Source organism: Notolepis coatsorum, assembly GCF_963971535.1.
Source record: "Notolepis coatsorum genome assembly, chromosome: 6".
Taxonomy (NCBI): Eukaryota; Metazoa; Chordata; class Actinopteri; order Aulopiformes; family Paralepididae; genus Notolepis; species Notolepis coatsorum.
The window spans coordinates 172,970,890-172,995,336 of record NC_140170.1 but is presented as its reverse complement, the minus strand read 5'-3'; the positions used below and the strand labels follow the sequence as shown (position 1 = coordinate 172,995,336).

Below are 24,447 nucleotides of genomic sequence, written 5' to 3'. Positions count from 1 at the left end.
TAAATGCTAACGTAATGTGGTAACGTTACCGCTATGAATGGATGCAAACGTTATTTAACACATTGCAGAATGGGTACAATACAATACGGCTCAATACAAACAATTGTTAAGGGGATGCAGTCTGGACTGGGTTCCTTATAACAATAACTTGACAACACATGAGTTTAGTTTAGCTGCAGCTACAGTACATGTTTTCTCTGAGCGTCAACAGACATCAGTCGATCACAACACTCTTCAACACGTTTTGAACAAAAGTTTGTTACAATCATTTTCATATAACGCTACTTGGGACAGCTCTGCTGTAAACACTGGTGTAGCTGGCTCTGCTCTAATTTCTCTTACCCCGCGGTCTGCCGTGAACATGGGAAATAATTGCGACAGCTCTGCTGTAAACACTGGGAATAACCTCGGTTGCTATGCCCACACGCAACTGCAAAACCGCAAAACTTCACCCTGGGCACCGGTTTCAAATCCCCGGTTGTGTGTGGCCGAACAGTGCAACTGCGCACATACAATCATGGTTATATTAAAACCAGTGCTCGTGTGGATGGGGCCTTGGATAGTCTTCTGTGGGTGAGAAAGGGGGTGGTATGATAATGATCCTGCCATAAAGAAGGGCTCTAAAATCAAATCGCCTCTCCAATGTTGAACAAATGTTTTTTATTTTCCCTTTTTTTACATGAAACAAGACAAATAATACAGTAACAGTAATAATCAACGATAAATCACAGAACAATAACAGAAATCATAATAACAATAATGACAGTCCAGTAATTAAATCAGAATGAAAGTAGACTAAATGACATAAAAATAATAAATACAATACATGGGCTCTTGCTCGCTCTCCCCCCCCCCCCCCCCACAGGACCCCTACTTGGGCTATACATCCACTACTTCATTCAACATGAGAGAATTCCAAATTTATATGCGTTCCTTTATCTTATCCACCACAGCTACCCAGACTGCTATGCTGGCTTCATTAACACCTAAAATTCGTGCAGTAGATATCTCTAGATAAATCACATCGAGATAGGTAGGAATCCATACCTTCCGACACATTTTATCCGGTTGAATCCAGCGTGATGCTATTAACCTTTTGGCAACCGTAAGACCCGCCAAAATGAGTCTCTTTACCTGTAAAGAGGTCGATAACTGAGAAACATCATTCAACAACAGTACAGAAAGCAATGTCGGTATGGTCAGAGATAAAAATTCTGATAATTGAGTGGTGATATTTTCCCAGAAAGTCTTAACAGGAGGGCATTCCCAATACATATGCATATATGTACCAATAGTATCGTTTGAACACAAGGAGCATCAAGAGTCAGGTCTGAGACCCATTAGGTACAATCGTCTAGGGGTCAGGTAAGTCCTATGAACAAAGTTAAGATTAATCTGTTGGTGATCTGGGTTGCGTGATGATAGCCGAACATTTTCCCAGACTGCATCCCAATCTAAATGTACTTCCAGGTTTGGGATATCCTTCCTCCAAACAGAGTCTAGGGGAAGGACCTTATATGAGGACGTAAGTAAGTGGCGATAAAAGTCAGAGACGAAGCCTCTCGACGTCTCCTTGTCATAAAAGAATTTGTGAAACCTGTGGTGCTCAAGTGGAACATCTAATGGGACTTCGTGAGCTTTCAAAGCTGCTCTTATTTGTAAATAGAAGAAAAAAGTGGAACTGGTGAGGTCAAATTTGTTGGATATATCTCGAAGACTGAGGAGACCATAGTCATCGAAGATATCCCCCAATGTGTGTATGCCTTTCTTTTCCCAATCAGGGTATCTGATAGGTTGTTGTTCAATAAGGAGTAAATTGTTATTAAATAGGGGGGAATGCCTGTGCCATTTATGGTGGTTAGTACACGTTTTCTGTGTGTCACGCCATATCCGGATCACATGTGTAATAAGAGGGCCAAATCTTAAGTTGAATTGCTTAATTGATATGTTGGTGTACACTATATCCTGCAGTCTATGTGGTGCCACTATGTTCTCATCTAATGGTCTCCAGGATACCGCTGCTTGAGAATCAAACCAGGTGATCAGTGGTCTTAAAGAGAACGCTTTAAAGTAATATTTGAAGTCTGGAAAGGCTAAACCCCCGTCGGTTTTATTTCTCTATGCAGTGGATCTTTTTAATCGTGGGCGTTTGCTGTTCCAAATAAATTTATATGCAGCAGAGTGTAGTTTTTGCCAGTAACCAGCAGAGGGGGGTAACGACAACATGGAGCTGATGAAGTTAATTCTGGGCAAAACATTCATCTTAACTATTGACGCTCGGGCCTGTAATGAGTTTTTTTATTTTGACCACCTGCTGAAGTCATCTGTGATCCTGTCTCGCAATCCGGAATAATTATACTTCACCGTTTGGCTTATAGTGGGGAATATTTCAATTCCAAGACATTTAAAGTGTTCTACCATGGGTATATTTGCTGGGAGGATGGTAGCCTTCGCAGTCAAATTGAGTGGAAGAAAGGCCGATTTTGGCCAGTTTATCTTAAATCCCGATAGATTGCCAAAATCATCTATTACTTTGAGAAGATGAGGTAGGGAGGTGGCAGGGTTTTGCATGAACAAGATTACATCATCTGCATATAAGCTGATGTGATGCTGTGTGCCCTTAATTGAGATCGGTGCTATGGACTGAGATTGTCTTATGTACTGTGCTAAAGGTTCAAGGGATAGAGCAAATAGTCCGGGACTAAGAGGACAACCCTATCTAGACGAGCGCGACACAGGGAAGAGTGGAGAGCAGAGTTTACCTGTTAAAATCATGGCCGATGGACCTGTATATAGTACTTTGATCATATGTATGAACCCTTCACCTAACCCCATCCTTCTAAGTACTGCCCATAAATAAGACCATTCCAACCTGTCAAAGGCCTTCATCACGACTAAGTATAAGACAGCCGTAGGGGGCACGGCATCCTTGCTGGCATCTATCACATGCAGTAACCGTCTAATATTATCCATGATCAGGCGGCCTCTTATGAAGCCTGTCTGATCAGGGTGAACTAGAGATGTCATGTGCTTTTGAAGTCGGATGGCTAGTACCTTAGCGTACAGCTTGAGATCGGTTCCAAGGAGGCTTAAGGGTCTATAACTGCTACATTCGGTGGGGTCCTTATCTTTCTTAAGTAGGACAGATATGAGTGCCATTGACATTCCTGGAAAAGTTTCCCTCTTTGACTGAGTGTAAAATCATATCAAGTAATAGGGGTCCAATTACATCCCAGCATGAGGTACAGTTCGGGCGGAATACCGTTCCAGCAAGGGGCCTTACCACTTTGCAAGTCCGAAATAGCCTCCCCAAGTTCCTCTAGTAGTGTAATAGGTGCATCTAACCATTTAGCGTCTTCCTCTTAGAGTTGTGGTAAGTTAATTTGATCCAGGAATTCCTCCAGCTTATTATGATCGAAGATCACTTCTGACTCGTACAGGTTAGAATAAAATGAACGAAAAGTCTTGTTGATTTTTTTGGGGTCGGTGGTAACCATCCCCTGTTGGTCCTTGATGGCAGGGATATCCGCAAATTGTTCACTGGCCCGTATCTTCATAGCTAGTAGGTGACTAGGTTTAGAGCCATGAAAGTAATAATGTTGTCTTGTTCTGTGTATTTGAAATTCAGATTGTTGTCTTAAAATGGAGTTAATCTCCTTTTTCAACATTTTAATTTGAAACTCCAGTCGGCACGAGTAGTTGCGTTGTAAAGAGGAGAACAACGAAGAGTGAAGCCCTTCCAGTTCTACCAATTTGGAGACGTTTCTTGCGGAGGTTGGAGGCAAAGATAGTAGTGTTACTCCTGATAAAACCCTTAACCGAGTTCCATAAAATTCTGGGGTCTTGTACCGATCCCACATTAAACTGCAGGTATTCAATGAGTTTATCTTTAAATTGCAGGTTGAATTCATTGTTCTTCAACAGTGTCGAGTTAAAGCGCCATCTTGGGGCTCGGGATGTCATTCTACTGAGTGAACCCTTTAGAAGTAAATACTTGTGGTCTGACAATGCAATGGGCCCCAATTCAACGTCAAAGCTATCAAATAGTCTAGGGGATGTAAAAACATAATCTATTCCCTCATCTTTTTCTGCCGAAGACTTTGCGATCTTCTTTGAGGAAAAAGTGGAGAACATCCGCAGCTCCTTCTCCCAACCCCCACCCATTCCAAACACAGAATCGAGAACCTCATCCTTCACTCTGTCATCTTTCTCTCCCATTACAGAAGCCGAGACCCTGACACTGGTAACGTCGAACCGTCCGACTACATGCCAGCTGGACCAGCTACCCTCCCCACTCCTCCAGACCATAGCACCGGACATCCTCCCATTCCTAACTGCAACCATCAACTCCTCACTCAACTCGGGGGTGGTCCCCACCTCCCTAAAACAAGCCAGAGTCACGCCCCTCATAAAAAAACCCTGAACCCCACCGTCATAGGCAACTATCGTCCTGTCTCTCTTCTCTCCTTCCTTTCTAAAACACTTGAACATGCTGTATCCAACCAACTTACTGCTTATCTCTTACAGAATGACCTCCTAGACCCCAATCAGTCTGGCTTCCGGACTGGCCACTCAACAGAAACGGCCCTCATTGCGGTCACAGAGGCACTTCACTTAGCAAAAGCAAAAGGCCTCTCCTCTGTCCTGATTCTCCTAGATCTATCTGCAGCCTTCGACACAGTCAACCATCAGATCCTCCTTGCGGCCCTCGCAGGAATGGGAGTGGCTGGATCTGCGCTGACATGGCTGACATCATACCTCAACGACCGCTCCTACCAAGTGTCATGGAGAGGGACTCTGTCGGCCACCCGCCCCCTGCGGACGGGTGTCCCCCAGGGCTCGGTCCTAGGACCCCTTCTCTTCTCCCTCTACACTAAATCACTGGGTAACATTATCACGTCTCATGGCTTCTCGTATCATTGTTATGCCGATGATACTCAACTCTTCCTCTCCTTCCCTCCCTCAGATATCCACGTCTCTGAGCGGATCTCGGCCTGTCTGTCCGACATCTCCGCCTGGATGACGACCAACCACCTCAAACTGAACCTAAGCAAAACAGAATTGCTCCACCTGCCGGCCAAATCCTCCCCTCTGACCGACCTCTCCATCACAGTCGAGAATGCAGCTGTGACCGCGTCCCCGACCGCCAAGGACCTTGGTGTTGTCCTCGACGACCAGTTGAACTTCTCTGCTCACATCGCAGCGACAACCAGAACCTGCAGATTCCTCCTGAGCAACGTCAGAAGGATACGCCCCTTCCTGACAAAAGAAGCCACCCAACTCCTCGTCCAATCAACAGTCATCTCCCGCCTCGACTATTGCAACGCACTGCTCGCTGGCCTTCCGGCCACCGCCACCAAGCCTCTTCAACTCATTCAAAACGCAGCGGCCCGCCTGATCTCAAACCTACCGTAGTCGGCCCATGTCACCCCACTTCTTAGTAGTGTTGTCACGATACTGGAATTTCGACTTCGATACGATACCTTGAAAAGTATCGATACTTCGATATTATTTCGATATCAAAAAATATATATATATAATTTTTTTTTTTTTTTTTTTAAACAAATTTAGCTTCAAATTTAGCTTCTCTCTGGTACTATAAGAGAAGATAAATATAACAATTTTAAAACCCTTTGTTTATCTTTAGATCACACATTTAAAAATAACTGTTCATCTCACTTCAATCATTTTTATTGCAAATGCAGAACATGGTATTTTCTCAAGCAGACAGATGTAAACACTGTAATCTGTGTTGCATGTACCTGACAAACTGAACTGTTTATATTACAGTTAGTAACAGTTTTGTTTTTATTTAAAGATAACAAGAGAGAGAGAGAGAGAGAGAGAGAGAGAGAGAGAGAGAGAGAGAGAGAGAGAGATAGAGAGAGAGGGAGAGGGAGAGGGCGGTAGAGAGAGAGAGAGAGAGAGAGAGGTAGCGGTAGATAGAGAGAGAGAGAGAGAGAGAGGTAGCGATAGAGAGAGAGAGAGAGAGAGGCTATGCTCGGAGCATTTTAGTAACATTACATTTTCAACAAGATTGCTGCTATTTAAACACTTGATGGAAAGGGGTAACGTTAACCTTATGTCGACTGTAGTATTGTATGACCTCGACATAACGTTTAAACGTTAACGTTACTCCGTTACCATGCAGTAATTATACAAGTAGCCAGCTAAGCTAACGGAGCTAGCAGTAGCTAACGTTAGCTGGTAGCTGTAACGTTACAACGAATCAGCTGTTGATATTATGCGCCATCAGTAGACAACGTATCATGTATTAAACTAGAGTTAATGGTTTAATGCTTCAGTCACAGTGACGTTGAAAGAGCAGCTGTCACGAACCTCTTTCATTTCTTTATGGAGATCGGCGCTGGTACTGCTCTAACACCGCTTGCAAATAGCATTGGGGCATTTGTAGCTTGTCCTTCGTTGTTTACTTGAAACCCGAAGTACCTCCAAACAGCACTTCTGCTGTTTTCTTTATCCACAAGCACAAGTTGCGGAGGCTCTGCATTTACCATCTTCAGCTAAAATGTTTGTTTACTAACTGAAGAAGACGGCTCTCTGTGACTCTGTGAGGGGGAGGGCTGGACTCGGAGGAGCCGGGGGGCAAGCGCGCTGAGCGCTCTGAACAGCGCGTCAACAACTTGCGGTAGAACACTCGCCAGCTGGTACCGATACTGCAGAAAGTATCGGTACTTCGGGAAATGAGTATCGAAGCCGTTTTAAATATTCAGTATCGATATGTATCGATACTTCGATATTTTTGACAACACTACTTCTTAGGGACCTGCACTGGCTCCGCATTGCTGCACGTATCCGCTTCAAGGCCCTCGACCTAGCATACCGTGCGGCAAAGGGAACCGCTCCTGCCTACCTCCGGTCAATGGTCTCTAACTACACACCCTCAAGACCCCTACGCTCTGCATCTTCTGGCCGCCTCAGACCTACTCCTATCCAAGCTCCGGGAGGGTCATCAAAGAGAAGCCGCCTATTCTCAGTCCTTGCCCCACAATGGTGGAATGAACTACCCACCCCAGTTAGGACAGCCGAATCCCGTCCAATCTTTCGCCGTCGACTAAAGACGCACTTCTTCAACCATTATCTGAAATAATAAAAACAAAAAACAAAAACAAAAACTAACCCTAACTAACCTTACTGTCATGCACCTAATAAACTAACCTACACTGTAACACGCAACACTTTGATGAACATTGTTACTCAGCTGATAGAGTTGTACCCTTCCTGATGACTTGTCGTACAGAACTTGTAAGTCGCGTTGGATAAAAGCGTCAGCTAAATGACTAAATGTGAATATCTGATCACCACTACGGCCACAATGACCAGGATGACCCCAGCGATGCCTGCCAAGCTGCCGTACAGGATGTTGCTGCCCTGGGCCAGGGCATAGTTAGGGTCCTACTAATCACCCCAAAGTACCAGAAAATACCAGAAACGACCCCAAAATACCCCAAAGTATACCCCAAAATACCAGAAACTACCCCAAAATACCCCAAAATACCAGAAAATACCCCAAAATATACCAAAGTATACCCCAAAATACCAGAAACTACCCCAAAATACCCCAAAATACCAGAAACTACCCCAAAATACCCCAAAGTATACCCCAAAATACCAGAAACTACCCCAAAATACCCCAAAATACCAGAAAATACCAGAAACTACCCTAAAATACCCCAAAGTATACCCCAAAGTACCAGAAAATACCATAAAATACCCCAAAATACCCCAAAGTATACCACAAAGTATACCCTAAAATACCAAAGTATCACGAAATACCCCAAAGAACCTCAAAGTTCCCCAAAGTATACCTCAATGTACCACAAAATACTGGCTCAAAGGTAGAGCAGGTCAACTAATGATCATATGGTCAATGGTTTGGTCAGTGGTTTGAATCCCAGCTCCTTCTGTTCACATGCCGAAGTGTCCTTCAAGACACTGAACCCCAAATTACTCCAATAAGCAGGCTAGCACCTTGCATGGCATCTGGCTGCCATTGCTCTGTGAGTGCATGTGTGAATTGGTGAAGGAGAGGCAATTATAAAGCTATTTGTGCAGGTAGGAAAGTGCTATATATGTGGAGTCCATTTCCCATTCCCAAAGTACCACATATTTTCAAAACAAATGTTTATTTTAATATATTATAATCTCCAAATGTAATAACATCTGTATTGAACACTGAACAAACAGTATACATTTTTTTTTATCAATTTTATTTTAAATGTTCAACAATAACAAAACAACATCAACAACAATAATAACAGAACAGTATAACATTTTTGAACAAATTCCAGTAATGTATATAGGCTATACATGACAACATAACAGGACATTCTAACTGTGTCATTACATTACATTCAGGTCCACAAGATGGCTACTTAAAAAACTAGAATACACACTGAACTAGGAAGAACAGCTTTTTCAAGCTTCACACCTTGGTCATGGAATGGGCTACAAGACCATATCCACTTAGATACCCTGGTCTCTCTCAACAAATTTAAATCTGTATTACATAACTTCCTACAAAAAGAATTTCGCTGCTTTCTGTAGTCGGGTCCCAACTGCAAAACTGCTAAATTACTGTATTACCCTGTATTTTACTGCCATACACCTTTACTATTATGTAGACTATTCTGTTTTGTGTTTTTGTGTTTACATGTATTGTATATTGTATACATCACACAAGAACATAATAAAAGTGCATATATACAATATACAATACATGTAAACACAAAAACATTGCTGTCTGATATATTGCAAATGTTATTGCTGTCATCTTGGCCAGGTCTCCCTTGCAAAAGAGATCTTGTATCTCAATGGGACTTCCTGGTTAAATACAAAATAAATAAAAAATTCTGTGTCATCTAAAAAAAAACACATATAAAAAAAATATAAAAAACGAAATCAAATCTCTTATGAGCATGCATGAAGTGAACATACTTATGTCTTCACTTTTCTTCTTTTTGAAGTTGTTCGCTCATTTTTTGCCGTTCTTTTTTGGCCAGGCTTTTTGGCTAGCTGGGGTACCACTGGAATGCTCAACTGACCATCATTTGATTCTATTGTTTTAGCCTTAGGTACCATCTTAACTTTCAAGAACTTTAAATATAGCTCATTCTGCTCATCTTTAGTTATAGTGTCCCATATGACATTGGGGACCTCATATCTTTTAAATTCTGGCTTTAAAGTATAATTACTGTTGTGAAGGGTCAGATTAAACTGAGAATCTACCTTTATTGTTTGATATACTTTGTATATTATTTATATATACACGGAATATCCCTTTACCTGCGTTCAAACCAGAGTAATATTCGCTCTCCTTATTGGACAGCGCCCCTAGGCGCCACCTCGCAGGCCCCCAATGCCAGGTTCAAAGACAAGTTCAGGCATGTCAGAACATGCCCGGAGACAGCGTATTGATACCAGACAAAGACTGCGGTTTGGGACTAGATCGTCACTTAAGTATATATACAGCGCAAGATGCGCGCAGCAGTACCTTACCCCACCTTACCCCACCTTACCCCGAGCACCTGCTTGTCCATCTAAACAAGCCAACGTAGTTCATCGTGGTGAAGTGAGCAACTCGTGCGTTGAGAATATGTGCGAATAGAATAGTAAAGTGTCAGAGTTTAATGTAGTAACGTCAAGTTCGACCTAATCTAATGTGAAGTAAATAGTCGTTCATTTATTGTATATCGTGTGGCCACAGTTCGTTCATGTGTAGCATTACCCAGCGGTTCGTCGTGTTTTTAGCTAGTGTACTTAGCCAGGGTGTGTGGCCTAAATACGTTGCCCACACCCGAGGAGTCCTAGTCGGAGAACCGTTGGACATGTGCACAGGAGAACCAACGTCGGTGATTGCAGAACCATTACTGGTTGGATTATATTGATTTGGAACGTGTTACCCGGAGAAGAGCATCGTTGATTTCCACTATCGTTTGGGATTCAACCTCGTGAGGATTACAACTCGGGCTGGCCTCGTGGACGGAGGCTGGCTAGCTGTCATCAGTGCTATCGAGCATTTCGATTACAACTCCTGTACCTGGAGTCTCTTTATTCTTCATTGAATCAGACGGAGTATCCGAACATTCCTCTACCCTCCAGGCCTTATACCCCCGGAGGGAACCCATTGTCTCCAGGCGGTATCAGCGTTGCCTTATATAGTTGCTATTGTACGACAGGTGGTGTCAACTTAGACCCATCGTAGGATTCCTGCTATTCTTAGTGACTCATGCTATTGACTGACTTTACGCATATTCTTCGCCATACAAGCGCGACCCTAATTCTCATTCTGTAACCTAATGTTGCATAATAATAAAATACCCTCAAATACTATTTCTTTGTCAATGCCGTGTTCTTGTGGGTGTTCACCATCTATATTTGATGTACTGTCTGGCCAGTAATTAAAGTACATAACTAGCAGTGGTTTAATCTATCACAATCTTTAATACAGTCAGGGTTTTGTAACCCCTCAGTTACAATTGGTCCTTCGAGCCGGAGGGTATCAGTGTAATATTTAATATAATATTAATATTGACATGGCCAGCGGTGAACACTCTCCAAGCGGCTCCCCTAAGCTAGAACGCCCGCAGCGCAAACGTCAGCTACCTCCATATCTGGAGGACTTCGCTTTCGTTCTACCCCCTAGCTTATCTAAACAGACGTTAAATACGGATAAATCGGATAGTTTAAGCATGTCCAATCCTATCGACTTGGCGACCCTGCCAGTAGAGACCCCAGTGGGTTCAAACGAAACTGACTTAGCTCACGGGGGGGACCAAGTGGGACATGACGTGACTATACCTCCAGACAGCGTCACCGGGATAGACCCCAGAGCGCACCAGGATAAAGAAAGCGCTCCAAGGATAGAACCCGACACACAACCAAGAGAAGAGTACCGCGCTCAGGAGATAGACCTCGGAGCGCGCCAGGAGAACAGATCTCCAACAAGCCCTGTCAGCACCCGATCACCTCCGTCAGTGTCATCCCCCAGCGAGGCGGACCAGAGACTGGCGCAAGCCTTGATCGCCACGCTGACAGCCTCAACCGAAAGAGACCGACTCCAGGGTGAGCGCGACCGGCTTCAAGCAAAGACGCTTAGTGAGCGCGAACACTCTGCCACGGAAAGAGAGCGCCTCCACGCGCAACTCCAAGCGCAAGCCCTTAGTGAGCGCGAACACTCTGCAGCGGAACGAGAGCGCCTCCGGGCGCAACAATTAAGTGAGCGCGAACACTCTGCCGTGGAACGAGAGCGCCTCCAGGCTCAACAAATGAGCGAGCGCGAACAACGAGAGCGCCTCCAGGCACAACAATTAAGCGAGCGCGAACACTCTGCAGCGGAACGAGAGCGCCTCCACGCGCAACTCCAAGCGCAAGCCCTTAGTGAGCATGAACACTCTGCAACGGAACGAGAGCGCCTCCAGGCGCAACAACGGAGTGAGGACGACCGCATCAGACTGGAGGAGAGGCGCCTTCAGACGGAAGAGAACATCGAACGAGACCGCGCCAATGCACAGCGCGACGCCGCCAATGCACAGCGCGAAGCAGAGCGCGACGCCGCCAATGCGCAGCGCGAAGCAGAGCGGGACCGGCTGCAGGCGCAGATGATAGAACAATTGATCGCCAGGGCGACACCCCCTCTCTCCGCACGGAGCTCCCGGAGATCATCACGACAAGGGTCTAGGGCACCTTCCCCTACCCGACAAAGCTACCCGGGACCCGGCCAACAGGAGGAACCTGTCTACGTCTCCGAGCCCCCTCCCCGACCGGTCCATACGAGACCCAGCCAACGGGAAGAACCGGCCTACGTCGCCGAGAGACTAACTAGAAGACTCCAGGACCTAGAAGAGGAAGAGGAGGAATATCAAGCCCACCAGCACGAACATACTTTGGACCAGGAGGCCCAGTACAGCCCCGACTTCAGCCCCGAGTCACTGCACTACAAACCCCCGACCCAACTCAAGGGTGAGTTTGACGTACAGTCAGCACCGAGGAACAGCACCTGGGGACCCGGCCTCTGGTACCCACCAAGTACTAACCCACGACCACACGTACGGGGAGACTCGCCCAGGAGGCCTCTTCCCCTACGCTCACCAATGTACCAGCCATCCATGGCATCGTACCTTGGCACACCGACGTTCCCAGACTTTACGCGCGAGGACAGAGCACAGTACACGGAATTACGCATGTGTTTGGAGACTATGATGTCCGACGTCCACGACGAGTCGTATAAATATGCCATCCTCCTCAAGCATCTCAAGGTGCCCAGAGCGCATAACATAGCGCTGGCATATTCCAACTCAAGCACCCCATACTCCGCGGCTCTGGTGGCCCTCGACCAGCGTTATGGACGCATATGGGATTACGTGATCCAAGAAATACGGGATATCGACCGCCTCCCCCCAGCCAAAGACAATAGAGCACTGGATGACCTCTCTATCAAGGTACAATCCCTCGTGGGGATGCTGGGGTCCCAAAAGGAGAAGGGGAGATATGAACTGTATGCAAATTCTAATGTGGAGCGAATACTGGAGAAGCTCCCTCCAGCCCGCCAAGAGCGTTTTCGGCGGCAGAGAGACCACCGTGACCCCAACGGCCCAGAGCCATCCCTCCTAGACCTGGCTGCTTTCCTCGCAAGGGAAGTTAGCAGTCTACGACTGGACACATTCGTGTAGAGTGGCTCTAGCCCAAGTGATGGACCTCGGAGGTCCAACGATAACCGCCGGTCAGTGACAGTTATGCACCAGGCCGAGTCAGTGCCGCAGCACAAGAACCACAGCACCCCCCACGCGAAGGGGAAGTGGAAGATTGTATGCCAGTACTGTGAAAATGAACATTGGCTGTCTCAATGTGACACCTTCAAGAAGCTGACCGCTGACCAGGTGAGTCAGTGGATCAAAGCCAACCGCCGCTGCTTCCGCTGCGCGCGCAGCCATATGGCAGCTGAGTGCCGCCTAAAGAAAAGATGCAGCAAGTGCGACGGCGCCCACTTGGAGGTCCTACACGACAGCAACAAGAAGAAACCCGTACCCCCAAGCAGCTCGAGAGTGAACGTCATGTACATAGACCCTGCGAAGAGCGGGAGCTCCCGAGTGCTCTTGAAGGTGGTCCGAGTGCTCTTAAGCTACGAGGACAAGGTCATGGACACTTACGCCGTCCTAGATGATGGGTCAGAAAAGACTCCTCCTCGCATCCGCCGCAGCCCGGCTGGGTCTGCGGGGGAACGAAGAAACAATGACAATCCGTACCATTAGAAGAGACCTGAAGACCATAAAGGGTGAAAATGTCTCCTTCACGATAGCAGCGGTCGAGCAGCCCGAGAAGCAGTATAGCATCACTAACGCCTTCACCAGCCACGACATAGGCCTGTCACAGTACACCTACCCCATCACAAAGCTGATGGAAAAATATGTGCACCTACGTCAACTACCTATACCGTTCATCGACGACGCCACCCCGACCCTGCTCATAGGATCCGACCACGCACACCTCATCGTCCCAACGGACCGGGTCCACATCGGGCCCAGAGGCTGTCCAGCAGCGGTCGAGACCCGCCTGGGTTGGACACTACAAGGCCCCCTCTCCGGGTCTTCCAACCGACCGACAGCCACTCGCTGCCTCTACACGAGGATAAACGAAGACGACACCACCCTCTTGCAGCACGTCGAGAGGCTATGGACATTAGACGCGATGCCCTTTAAGAATGAAAAGAAACTCGTTCGCTCAAAGGAAGACACTTATGCCATAGCCCTCCTCGAGCAGAAGACAAAGAGAGTCGAGGTCAACGGAGTGATGAGATACGCAACTCCACTCTTGAGGCGAGAGGGTATGCCCACCCTCCACGCCTCAAAAGAAGTGACAGAGCGATATCTACTGAACACCGAGCGGCGTCTAGCCAAAGACCCCACTCAAGCCACTGTGTACCGCGCTGAGATCGACAAGCTGATCACAGCGGGACACATAAAGAAAATTGACATTCAAGAGGCCGACCAGATGACTGAATCCTGGTACGTGCCCCACCACAAGGTCCACCACAACGGCAAGGATCGCATTGTATTCAACTGCAGCTACCAGATCGGACTACAGAATCTGAATAAAGAACTCTTGCCCGGCCCGACACTCGGCCCCTCTCTCCTCGGCGTACTACTACGTTTCCGCCAAGACAAGGTGGCCATCAGCGGCGACATCAAAGGGATGTTCCTGCAGGTGCGACTAGTGGAGGAGGACAAGCCCTTGCTGCGGTTCCTATGGAGGGAGAGGATCAACGATGAGCAACCATCCATCTACCAATGGGAGGTCCTCCCCTTCGGCACCACATGCAGCCCATGCTGTGCTACGTTCGCACTTCAAAAACATGTGACAGAAGACCCTGAAGCTGACGAGGAGGTCAGACAAAGTGTAGAGAGGAGTTTCTACGTGGACAACTGTCTGCAAAGCGTCTCGACGCCAGAAGAAGCCGAAGCCCTCCTGCTCAAGCTCCGCGCCTCACTGATCAAAGGCGGCTTTGATCTCCGGCAGTGGGCCAGCAGTGACCCTCAAGTACTTCGCAGCCTCTCCCCAGAGACAAAGGCAGCAAGCAGCGAGACCTGGATGGCGACCACCCCAGGTGAAGCACAGGAAATGACATTGGGCCTAGTCTGGCGATTCAAAACACTCGCTCCATTACAAATACACACCCCTGACCCCGGAGCAGGGAAGGTCGACCCCTCTACCGACCACCAGACGGAGCGTATACAGAACACTCGCAAGTCAATACGACCCGCTGGGGTGTATCCTACCTTACACCACCCGGGCGAAAATGATTGTACGAGAGCTGTGGGACAAGGAACAGGGCTGGGACGACCCCATACCCGACCACCTAGCTTCCACCTGGAGAGAGTGGGAGAGAGAACTCAGCTCGCTCCAAAATGTGAACATACGCCGGAGCTACTTCCCACCCACAGTGCGGCTGGAGACGTGCCAGATGGACCTGCACGTCTTCAGTGACGCCTCGGAAGTGGCCTACGGTTCGGTGGCCTACTTGCGGGCCCGAGAGGAGGGAGGAGAAATACATACAGCCTTCATCCTGGCTCGCTCAAGGATAGCCCCCCGCAAGCAACAATCGATCCCGCGTCTAGAGCTCTGCGCAGCTCTGGTAGGCGCGCAACTCGCCACGTTAATCCAACGTGAACTCACCATCCCGGTGCAAAGAACAATCTTGTGGTCAGACTCCATGACCGTACTCACATGGATCCAGTCTGATTCTTGTAGATACAAGGTCTTCGTGGGAGTCAGAATCACATTGATTCAAGACCTGGTAGGATCAGCGTGCTGGAGGTACGTGGACACGAAACAGAACCCAGCCGATGTCATCACACGGGGGATGTCCCTAGATGACCTCACACGTCCCAATATCTATAGTGACGGTCCTGAGTTCCTCAAGCTCCCGGAGGAGGAGTGGCCTACCCCCACCCCACGGGAGGCTAGTCAAGAGGAGGCAGAGATCAAGAAATCTATGTTCTGTGGGTTGACGCACATCCCAGTCCCCACTGACCCTAACATAGACGACTGCCTCACCTTTGAGAGTGCGCAGCTAAAAACATTCCTGTGGCACCACCCTGAGGTTCCCCCCACTACAGACATTGACGCATCGAACTATGCAGAGGCAGAACTCCTTCTGCTACAGCGAGCCCAAAGAGACTCGTTCCCCGACGAGCTAGACTGCCTGCAGGGAACAAAGCCAATCCCTTCAGACAGCAGACTGCTCCACTTGGCCCCTGAGCGCGACACCCATGGCCTCATCAGGGTGGGTGGTCGTCTGAGACGGGCCCCGGACTTAACGGATGACGTCAAGTTTCCTATAGTCCTCAACAGCCGACACAAGGTCACTGAGCTCATCATAAAGAAATACGACGAGGATGTGGACCACGCTGGGGCAGAGAGTCTTCGCTGAGATCCGACGTTGTTATTGGATACTGCAAGGAAGAGAAGCAGTACGTCGCTTCCAGCGGACTTGTCTAGACTGTCGCAAGTGGCGAGCACAACGCCCTCGAGTACGTCTCAAGTGATGTAGCAGATGTCGACCCAGTCACCCCCAACACTCTCTTGATGGGGCGGCTGGACCCTGCGCTTCCACAGACGGTGTACAGACCTGAAGAAGCGAACGGCCAAAGAATGTGGAGGTACAGTCAAATATTGGCTGACAAGTTTTGGAACAGTTTCCTCCTCCACTACCTACCGTCTCTCCAAACCCGTCAGAAATGGGTAAAGGACAGAGACAACTTACAAGTGGACACAGTCGTTATGATCATAGACCAGTCACTACCCCGAGCTATGTGGCCGGCCGGCCGCGTAAGCAAAGTGATCACTGGTGCCGACGGAAAGGTCAGAACGGCAGAAGTTATTGTCCAGGGGCGGACCTACACCCGACCCGTGGCGAGGCTGATAGAGTTGCCGAGGCTCCCTGACTCCCCTGATGACGATCATGACCCACTGACTTTGTAGATTGCCCTACTCCCCACAACAGACATTGAGCAGTTGACTGGACTATTAATCTGTCTCCCCTTAACTAATTACGTGCAGACTAATTAGGAGGCGGCTGTTGTGAAGGGCCAGATTAAACTGAGAATCTACCTTTATTGTTTGATATACTTTGTATATTATTTATATATACACGGAATATCCCTTTACCTGCGTTCAAACCAGAGTAATATTCGCTCTCCTTATTGGACAGCGCCCCTAGGCGCCACCTCGCAGGCCCCCAATGCCAGGTTCAAAGACAAGTTCAGGCATGTCAGAACATGCCCGGAGACAGCGTATTGATACCAGACAAAGACTGCGGTTTGGGACTAGATCGACACTTAAGTATATATACAGCGCAAGATGCGCGCAGCAGTACCTTACCCCACCTTACCCCACCTTACCCAGAGCACCTGCTTGTCCATCTAAACAAGCCAACGTAGTTCATCGTGGTGAAGTGAGCAACTCGTGCGTTCAGAATATGTGTGAATAGAATAGTAAAGTGTCAGAGTTTAATGTAGTAACGTCAAGTTCGACCTAATCTAATGTGAAGTAAATAGTCGTTCATTTATTGTATATCGTGCGGCCACAGTTCGTTCATGTGTAGCATTACCCAGCGGTTCGTCGTGTTTTTAGCTAGTGTACTTAGCCAGGGTGTGTGGCCTAAATACGTTGCCCACACCCGAGGAGTCCTAGTCGGAGAACCGTTGGACATGTGCACAGGAGAACCAACGTCGGTGATTGCAGAACCATTACTGGTTGGATTATATTGATTTGGAACGTGTTACCCGGAGAAGAGCATCGTTGATTTCCACTATCGTTTGGGATTCAACCTCGTGAGGATTACAACTCGGGCTGGCCTCGTGGACGGAGGCTGGCTAGCTGTCATCAGTGCTATCGAGCATTTGGATTACAACTATTGCTTTGCTGCTGATCGTGGGATTTACAAGGACCGACTCCTGTACCTGGAGTCTCTTTATTCTTCATTGAATCAGACGGAGTATCCGAACATTCCTCTACCCTCCAGGCCTTACACCCCCGGAGGGAACCCATTGTCTCCAGGCGGTATCAGCGTTGCCTTATATAGTTGCTATTGTACGACAGGTGGTGTCAACTTAGACCCATCGTAGGATTCCTGCTATTCTTAGTGACTCATGCTATTGACTGACTTTACGCATATTCTTCGCCATACAAGCGCGACCCTAATTCTCATTCTGTAACCTAATGTTGCATAATAATAAAATACCCTCAAATACTATTTCTTTGTCAATGCCGTGTTCTTGTGGGTGTTCACCATCTATATTTGATGTACTGTCTGGCCAGTAATTAAAGTACATAACTAGCAGTGGTTTAATCTATCACAATCTTTAATACAGTCAGGGTTTTGTAACCCCTCAGTTACAATTACCTTGGCCATGAAGGCATCTGCGCACATCTATATTTTGAAGTTGAGAAATTTGTTGGAGTTTTAATATCAGATCTGGTAACTTTTGTGGTTTCCAATTAGTAGCCAGCTTAATTACATGATTCATTGCTTCACAATTATTATTTGTCCAATTATCAGGAATCCATTTCTTTCTGTTCTTTGTCTCCATTATTTTCTTTTTCAATGTAGGTATTAACTTAGAGAAATATGTAGTGAACTCTGGGCAATTTGATTCTATATATGTTTCAAGTTCAAGTACATTTTCACAAAAGTCATACTCGTTTTTACAGTAGGTAAGAGAATTAGCATTATAGAACAGCTTATTCTCAAGTACTGCTCTCTTTTTTGCATCCATTCCCACTTTATGTGTTAGATAATGTTTCACATTATCCCGAATATGTTTTGAACACAAAATATGACTCGCTTCAGGAAACAAAGACTCTATGGCCTTTAAAATTGCCCGTTCCTGATCGGATCCAATAACTATGTCCTCACTGATATTTATTTCTGTTGCTAAATATGCCACCGACAACTTTGATTTCAAATGGGCAAAGAAATCATGGTAAGTCTCAAAGCTGCCGTCCCAGTGCAAATACAGTGGCCCAATGAATAATGGTGGCTCTCCAGTCTCTTTCTTAAAAAGTTTTGGGTTTTTGAACACAGTCACTGTTAAGAAGCAAGCCCCCAAATTAAATGTGCGATCCACTCCTAAAACAGATGTAGCATCCTGCCCACAACAAAATCTTCTAACATCTTCTAATTGTTCATCAAAGTAAAGGATGACACAAGGTGGTTTTCCCTTCCTAGAAATTTTCTGGTATTTTGGGGTAGTTTCTGGTATTTTGGGGTATACTTTGGGGTATTTTGGGGTATTTTCTGGTATTTTGGGGTAGTTTCTGGTATTTTGGGGTATTTTGGGGTATTTTCTGGTATTTTGGGGTATTTTGGGGTAGTTTCTGGTATTTTGGGGTATACTTTGGGGTAGTTTCTGGTATTTTCTGGTATTTTGGGGTATACTTTGGGGTATTTTGGGGTATACTTTGGGGTATTTTGGGGTATTTTCTGGTATTTTGGGGTAGTTTCTGGTATTTTGGGGTATACTTTGGGGTATTTTGGGGTATTTTCTGGTATTTTGGGGTATACTTTGGGGTATTTTGGGGTAGTTTCTGGTATTTTCTGGTATTTTCTGGTATTTTGGGGTAGTTTCTGGTATTTTGGGGTATACTTTGGGGTATTTTGGGGTAGTTTCTGGTATTTTCTGGTATTTTGGGGTATACTTTGGGGTATTTTGGGGTATTTTCTGGTATTTACTGGTATTTTGGGGTATTTACTGGTATTTTGGGGTATTTCCTGGTATTTTGGGGTAGTTTCTGGTATTTTGGGGTATACTTTGGGGTATTTTGGGGTATTTTCTGGTATTTTGGGGTATACTTTGGGGTATTTTGGGGTAGTTTCTGGTATTTTCTGGTATTTTCTGGTATTTTGGGGTATTTTGGGGTAGTTTCTGGTATTTTGGGGTATACTTTGGGGTATTTTGGGGTAGTTTCTGGTATTTTATGGTATTTTGGGGTATACTTTGGGGTATTTTCTGGTATTTTCTGGTATTTTCTGGTATTTTGGGGTAGTTTCTGGTATTTTGGGGTATACTTTGGGGTATTTTGGGGTAGTTTCTGGTATTTTCTGGTACTTTGGGGTGATTAGTAGGACCCCATAGTTAGGGTCGCCGGCAATGTCTGTTGTCAGGGGAGTGTAAAGGCTGTGTCCTACTAGGGACTCTATGAGGTTGACGTTGCCAATGGTATCATTGACAAAAATATGGACCAGGGCGGTGGTGTGGCGAGGGGGTTTGCCCTTGTCAGTGACCTTCACAACCAGGCGGTGCAGGCCATTGTGTTTGCGGGTGAACTCATGAGCCAGTGTGATCTCCCCACTGGTAGGCGAGATGTGGAACAGTCCATGTGGGTTGCCGCCAGTGATGCTGTACACAAGCTCAGCGTTGGGCCCTGCATCTATGTCTTCTGCCTCCACTACTTCCACACAGGTTTCTGGAGCAGTAACAGGTGGTAGGAATTTGTAGGTGGAATTGGACGGCTTGGTTACGTAGGGGGCATTGTCGTTCTCATCTAAGACGTTGATGGTCACCCCTACGTAGGAAGACCTGGGTGGGTCCCCGGCATCCACAGCCTTGAGGCGGAAGGTGTAGGTGCTCTCCTTTTCCCGGTCAAAGGAGATACTGGACAGGATGGTGCCAGTGCCATTCTGGATGACAAACTTGCCATTGTTCGGCTCGACATAGAGCCTTACCCTGGCATTCTCACCTTTATCGGCATCAGTGACTGTAACAACGCCAACAGGGTTGAGCGGAGCCATGTTCTCTGAGACAGAGAAGCTGTAGCCACTCAACATAAACTTGGGGTCATTGTCGTTACGGTCAAGAACATTGATCACCACTGTGGCAGTGCCCGTCTTGCTGGGAACACCCTTGTCTGCAGCTGCCACATGGAACTCATAGCGCTCTGTGTCTTCCCGATCCAGCAGGTTCTTCACGCGCACTTCACCAGTGTTGGGGTCGATTTCAAAAAGCTTGGTAGCTGAGGCTTCAATAATGCTATAGGTCAGCTCAGCATTGGTGCCGCTGTCCGCATCCATCGCCACCACGTAACGAACCTTGTCACCTGGTTGGTTACCCTCAGCAAAGTCCACCTCCAGCATTGTCGGGGAAAAGATGGGAATGTTGTCATTCATGTCTGTCACCTGGACTTTGAGGGAATTTGTGCTGGACAGGGCTGGGTTACCAGAGTCCACGGCAACAATCTCGATCCTGTAATCCTTGACGCGCTCATAGTCCAGCAAAGTGGTGGTCTGCAGGAAATACTTCCTCTTGCGGTGGTCATTGGCCGACTCGCTAGCGGGTCGCAGCTGGAATGGTACGTTGCCAGCCACCACACAGGTGACTACAGCGTTCTCGCCCTCATCGCGGTCCGACACCTCAACCATAGCCACAGGAGTCCCGATGGGCATGTCCTCTGAAATGTTGGCCACGCCGTCCTGGTGTATGACGAGGCCAAATCCACAAATCTCGATGGCTGGTGCATTGTCATTCTGGTCCCTGATTTTGATGGTCACCGTGACCTTTGAGCTCTTGGAGTTGGGACCACAGCCTTTGGCCACCACAGAGAATATGAGGAATTTCAAGTTCTCCTTCTCACGGTCCACCAGGCCCTTGACGTAGATTATGCCTGTCGAGTTATCGATGCGGAGGAGTCTCTGAACAGTCTCAGATGGCGCGTGAAGGCTGTAGTCAAACTCACAGTTGGTGCTTGTGTCATTGTCATTGGCTCTAACCTGCAGGACAGACAAGTGGAGACGTTTTGAATTAGCAGGACAAATAAAACAAGGTCCAAGCTTGTTTGCTGTATACACACATTTTCTTAATTGCGTGTAGTAACACCATTACTAGGGCTGTACCGAATGTGTCTATTCATTCTGTTTAAACCAATGGGGTTTTTCTTCACAGTTGCAGATAATGATTAGGCTACACTAATATTATAGTATTATACTATTATAGTATATGACTAGTCATACATTTGATTATAAAACATTTATCATAAATAATGTAGCATCCGCTTGGCACTCGGCGCTTTCGTACCAACCATGCCCTTATTGGATTATTTATGTTGACAAAATTGATGAGTTATATTCATTAAAGAAAGTTGATTTAATAAAAAAAAAATACTAATTTAATCAGATTAATCCCTTTATTCAAATTGAGGATTTTTTTTGTGAGGATATAAAAAAGAAAAAAAATATTTGGATTACGTCATAAAATATGACGACAGACATTCAAAGCTTCGTTCGAATACTTCAATAGAAGCTTCGAATGTTAAAAAATGACATTCGGTACAGCCCTACCCATTACTATGTAATAATATGTCATTCATGTTATATATGATACATATAATTACTACAAAGCTTTGCTTTATTGATATTTTTTTTTCTTTTTTAGTTCATGCTCTGCATATTACATAATGGCTTATGAAAACTAAGTGCAAGACCCCCATGTCCATATAAACATCCTGTGATTGTCAAATGCGTCATTGGCATCTAATGGGCAGATGAGTGATTGTGTTAATGTTCCTCTCATTATCAAAATGCCCTTAGAAGAGGATGGAGGAGTGACAGACACTGGTGACAATCAATTTGCTTGGCCCTCCTTAGGAAGTGTGCCAAGATTCATCTTCATATACTGAAGACACAAATGCATTGATTAAATAATGAATTACACACTATCAACCATGTCTTCTCAGAATACCAATCAATCAATCAATCAACTAATCAATATGATACAATCATATGTCCAGGGCCTGAATTCATCAAGCATCTTAATGTAAGAGTTATGATCATAAGTCTTGTGTATATAGTACATTGGATGTGATGTAGACCAGTACTGCTACTTTCAGAAGTGTGGCGACTATGAGCTCAGGTCAGCAGGTGTTAAAGTGGGGTCATAGAAATTACTAGGTCATGTAAGTGCAGCACTTAGACTACATGTTAACTTGCGATTCTCCGAGATGTTGAGTACAACCTTGGTCCAATTGCAATAATGTGTGTCACATGTGCCATCAGACGTGCCAAGTACTCACCTTGGCAATGTGATTTTATGGCATCACTTGTCCTCATACACACCTTGGGGGATATATCACATGGCACTATATCACTTCCTCAAATAGGGGCCAGCTAACCCTCCACCGCACCATGTGTGACTGAATCTGACTCCGTCAGGAGATTATCCATGGAGCTTATTGGTATTATTGCTCTATATGTGACTCATTCTATTACATCTGTCACTGGAAACCCAGAGAAATCATTTCACGTAGGGTGCATTTGAAGAGTGGCTCTTTTGAGGCAGCATAAATGCTTGATTGACACTCCTGACCTGCTTAAGACTTCAATTAGACCACTTTTACTCCCACTGTTCGTTTGCTGCTGCATCCCATGGAAGATTATGAAGGAGGGGGGGGGGGGGGCATACTCAACACACCCATTGAAAATAACTAGATTGTGCCGACTAATAGTTGACTAGGAGATTAACAGTATTTATACCAATTTTATGCCTGGACATTTGCCTCAAATTGACCCTGGAAAATAGCCAACTCAATGGCTGTGCCTAATCATAGTGGCGGCTGTGCTCACATGCTGCAACTCAATATGCAATTCTAGGAACTTGTCAATAATTAACTTGTGTTCTGTAACATCTGGTGTTTAAAGAAGGGAAATCAATTGGCAGTGGCGATTATGATTTGACTTCACTTGTTTCTTTAACCATAACCCCATTGTTCTGGATCATTGCCCAGGCCCCAGGGGGAAGACGAGGCCCCTAATGAAACAAGGTTGCTTGTCATGCTATGAGGGAGGCTTGAGTGCTCTTGAACTATCATGCTAGTTTACCAGCTCCCTCACATGCTGCAGTCTAAACGCCTTCTAATTAGTGGTATAGAAACATAATACTGTGTGTAATTCAATGGTTTAAAATGTTTCTGTTTTAAATACCTTGATCACAAAGTGGTAAAACAAAGGACAATATTACCTCTCTCTGCATTATGATAGCATTTGTGTGTGTCTCTGTGTGTGTGTTTTGTCTGTGTGTGTGCGTGTGTGTGTGTGTTTGTGTGTACGTGTGTGTGTGTGTGTACGTGTGTGTTTGTCTGTGTACGTGTGTGTGTTTGTCTGTGTGTGTGTGTGTTTGTTTGTCTGTGTATGTGTGTGTGTTTGTACGTGTGTGTGTCTGGGTGTGTGTTTGTCTGTGTGCGTGTTTGTCTGTGTATGTGTGTGTGTTTGTCTGTGTACGTGTTTGTCTGGGTGTGTGTTTGTCTGTGTGTGTGTGTGTGTGTTTGTGTGTGTGTTTGTCTGGGTGTGTGTGTGTGTGTGTGTGTGTGTGTGTGTGTACACGTGCATCTCACCTGCAGGACAGAGTGCCCGGTCGGGCTGTTCTCCGACAGCTCAGCCTCATAGTGGCTCCTCTCGAACTTGTCGTTCTGGTCCGTGACGGTGACTCTGAGCAGAGCGCTGCTGGCCAGCAGTGGGTTCCCCCCGTCCTCCACGCCGATGTACAGGTCATAAGAGTCCTTCCGCTCGCGGTCCAGGGTGCCCATGACACTGGGGTATACTTTGGGGTATTTTGGGGTATTTTCTGGTATTTTGGGGTATACTTTGGGGTATTTTGGGGTAGTTTCTGGTATTTTGGGGTAGTTTCTGGTATTTTGGGGTATTTTGGGGTAGTTTCTGGTATTTTCTGGTATTTTGGGGTATACTTTGGGGTATTTTGGGGTAGTTTCTGGTATTTCCTGGTATTTTCTGGTATTTTGGGGTATTTTGGGGTAGTTTCTGGTATTTTGGGGTATACTTTGGGGTATTTTGGGGTAGTTTCTGGTATTTTCTGGTATTTGGGGGTATTTTGGGGTAGTTTCTGGTATTTTGGGGTATACTTTGGGGTATTTTGGGGTAGT

The 24,447-nt window shown here is 46.3% G+C and overlaps 2 protein-coding genes across 2 annotated transcripts in view; both read right to left on the bottom strand.

The window, feature by feature from the left end:
- The window catches only part of LOC311230684 (protocadherin-1-like), a gene marked incomplete at both ends in the record, with an annotated part of 35,717 nt that extends 32,828 nt beyond the window's left edge, over positions 1-2,889 (bottom strand). The window contains one exon of the mRNA XM_084317045.1: positions 2,873-2,889. Within this exon, the coding sequence (XP_084173171.1) occupies positions 2,873-2,889 (17 nt within the window). The remainder of the gene's footprint in view (positions 1-2,872) is intronic.
- The window catches only part of LOC311229757 (protein dachsous-like), a gene marked incomplete at both ends in the record, with an annotated part of 78,713 nt that overhangs the window by 35,159 nt on the left and 19,107 nt on the right, over positions 1-24,447 (bottom strand). The window contains 3 exons of the mRNA XM_084315832.1: positions 7,324-7,416; positions 19,652-21,286; positions 23,902-24,097. Coding sequence (XP_084171958.1) covers positions 7,324-7,416; positions 19,652-21,286; positions 23,902-24,097 — 1,924 coding nt within the window. The remainder of the gene's footprint in view (positions 1-7,323; positions 7,417-19,651; positions 21,287-23,901; positions 24,098-24,447) is intronic.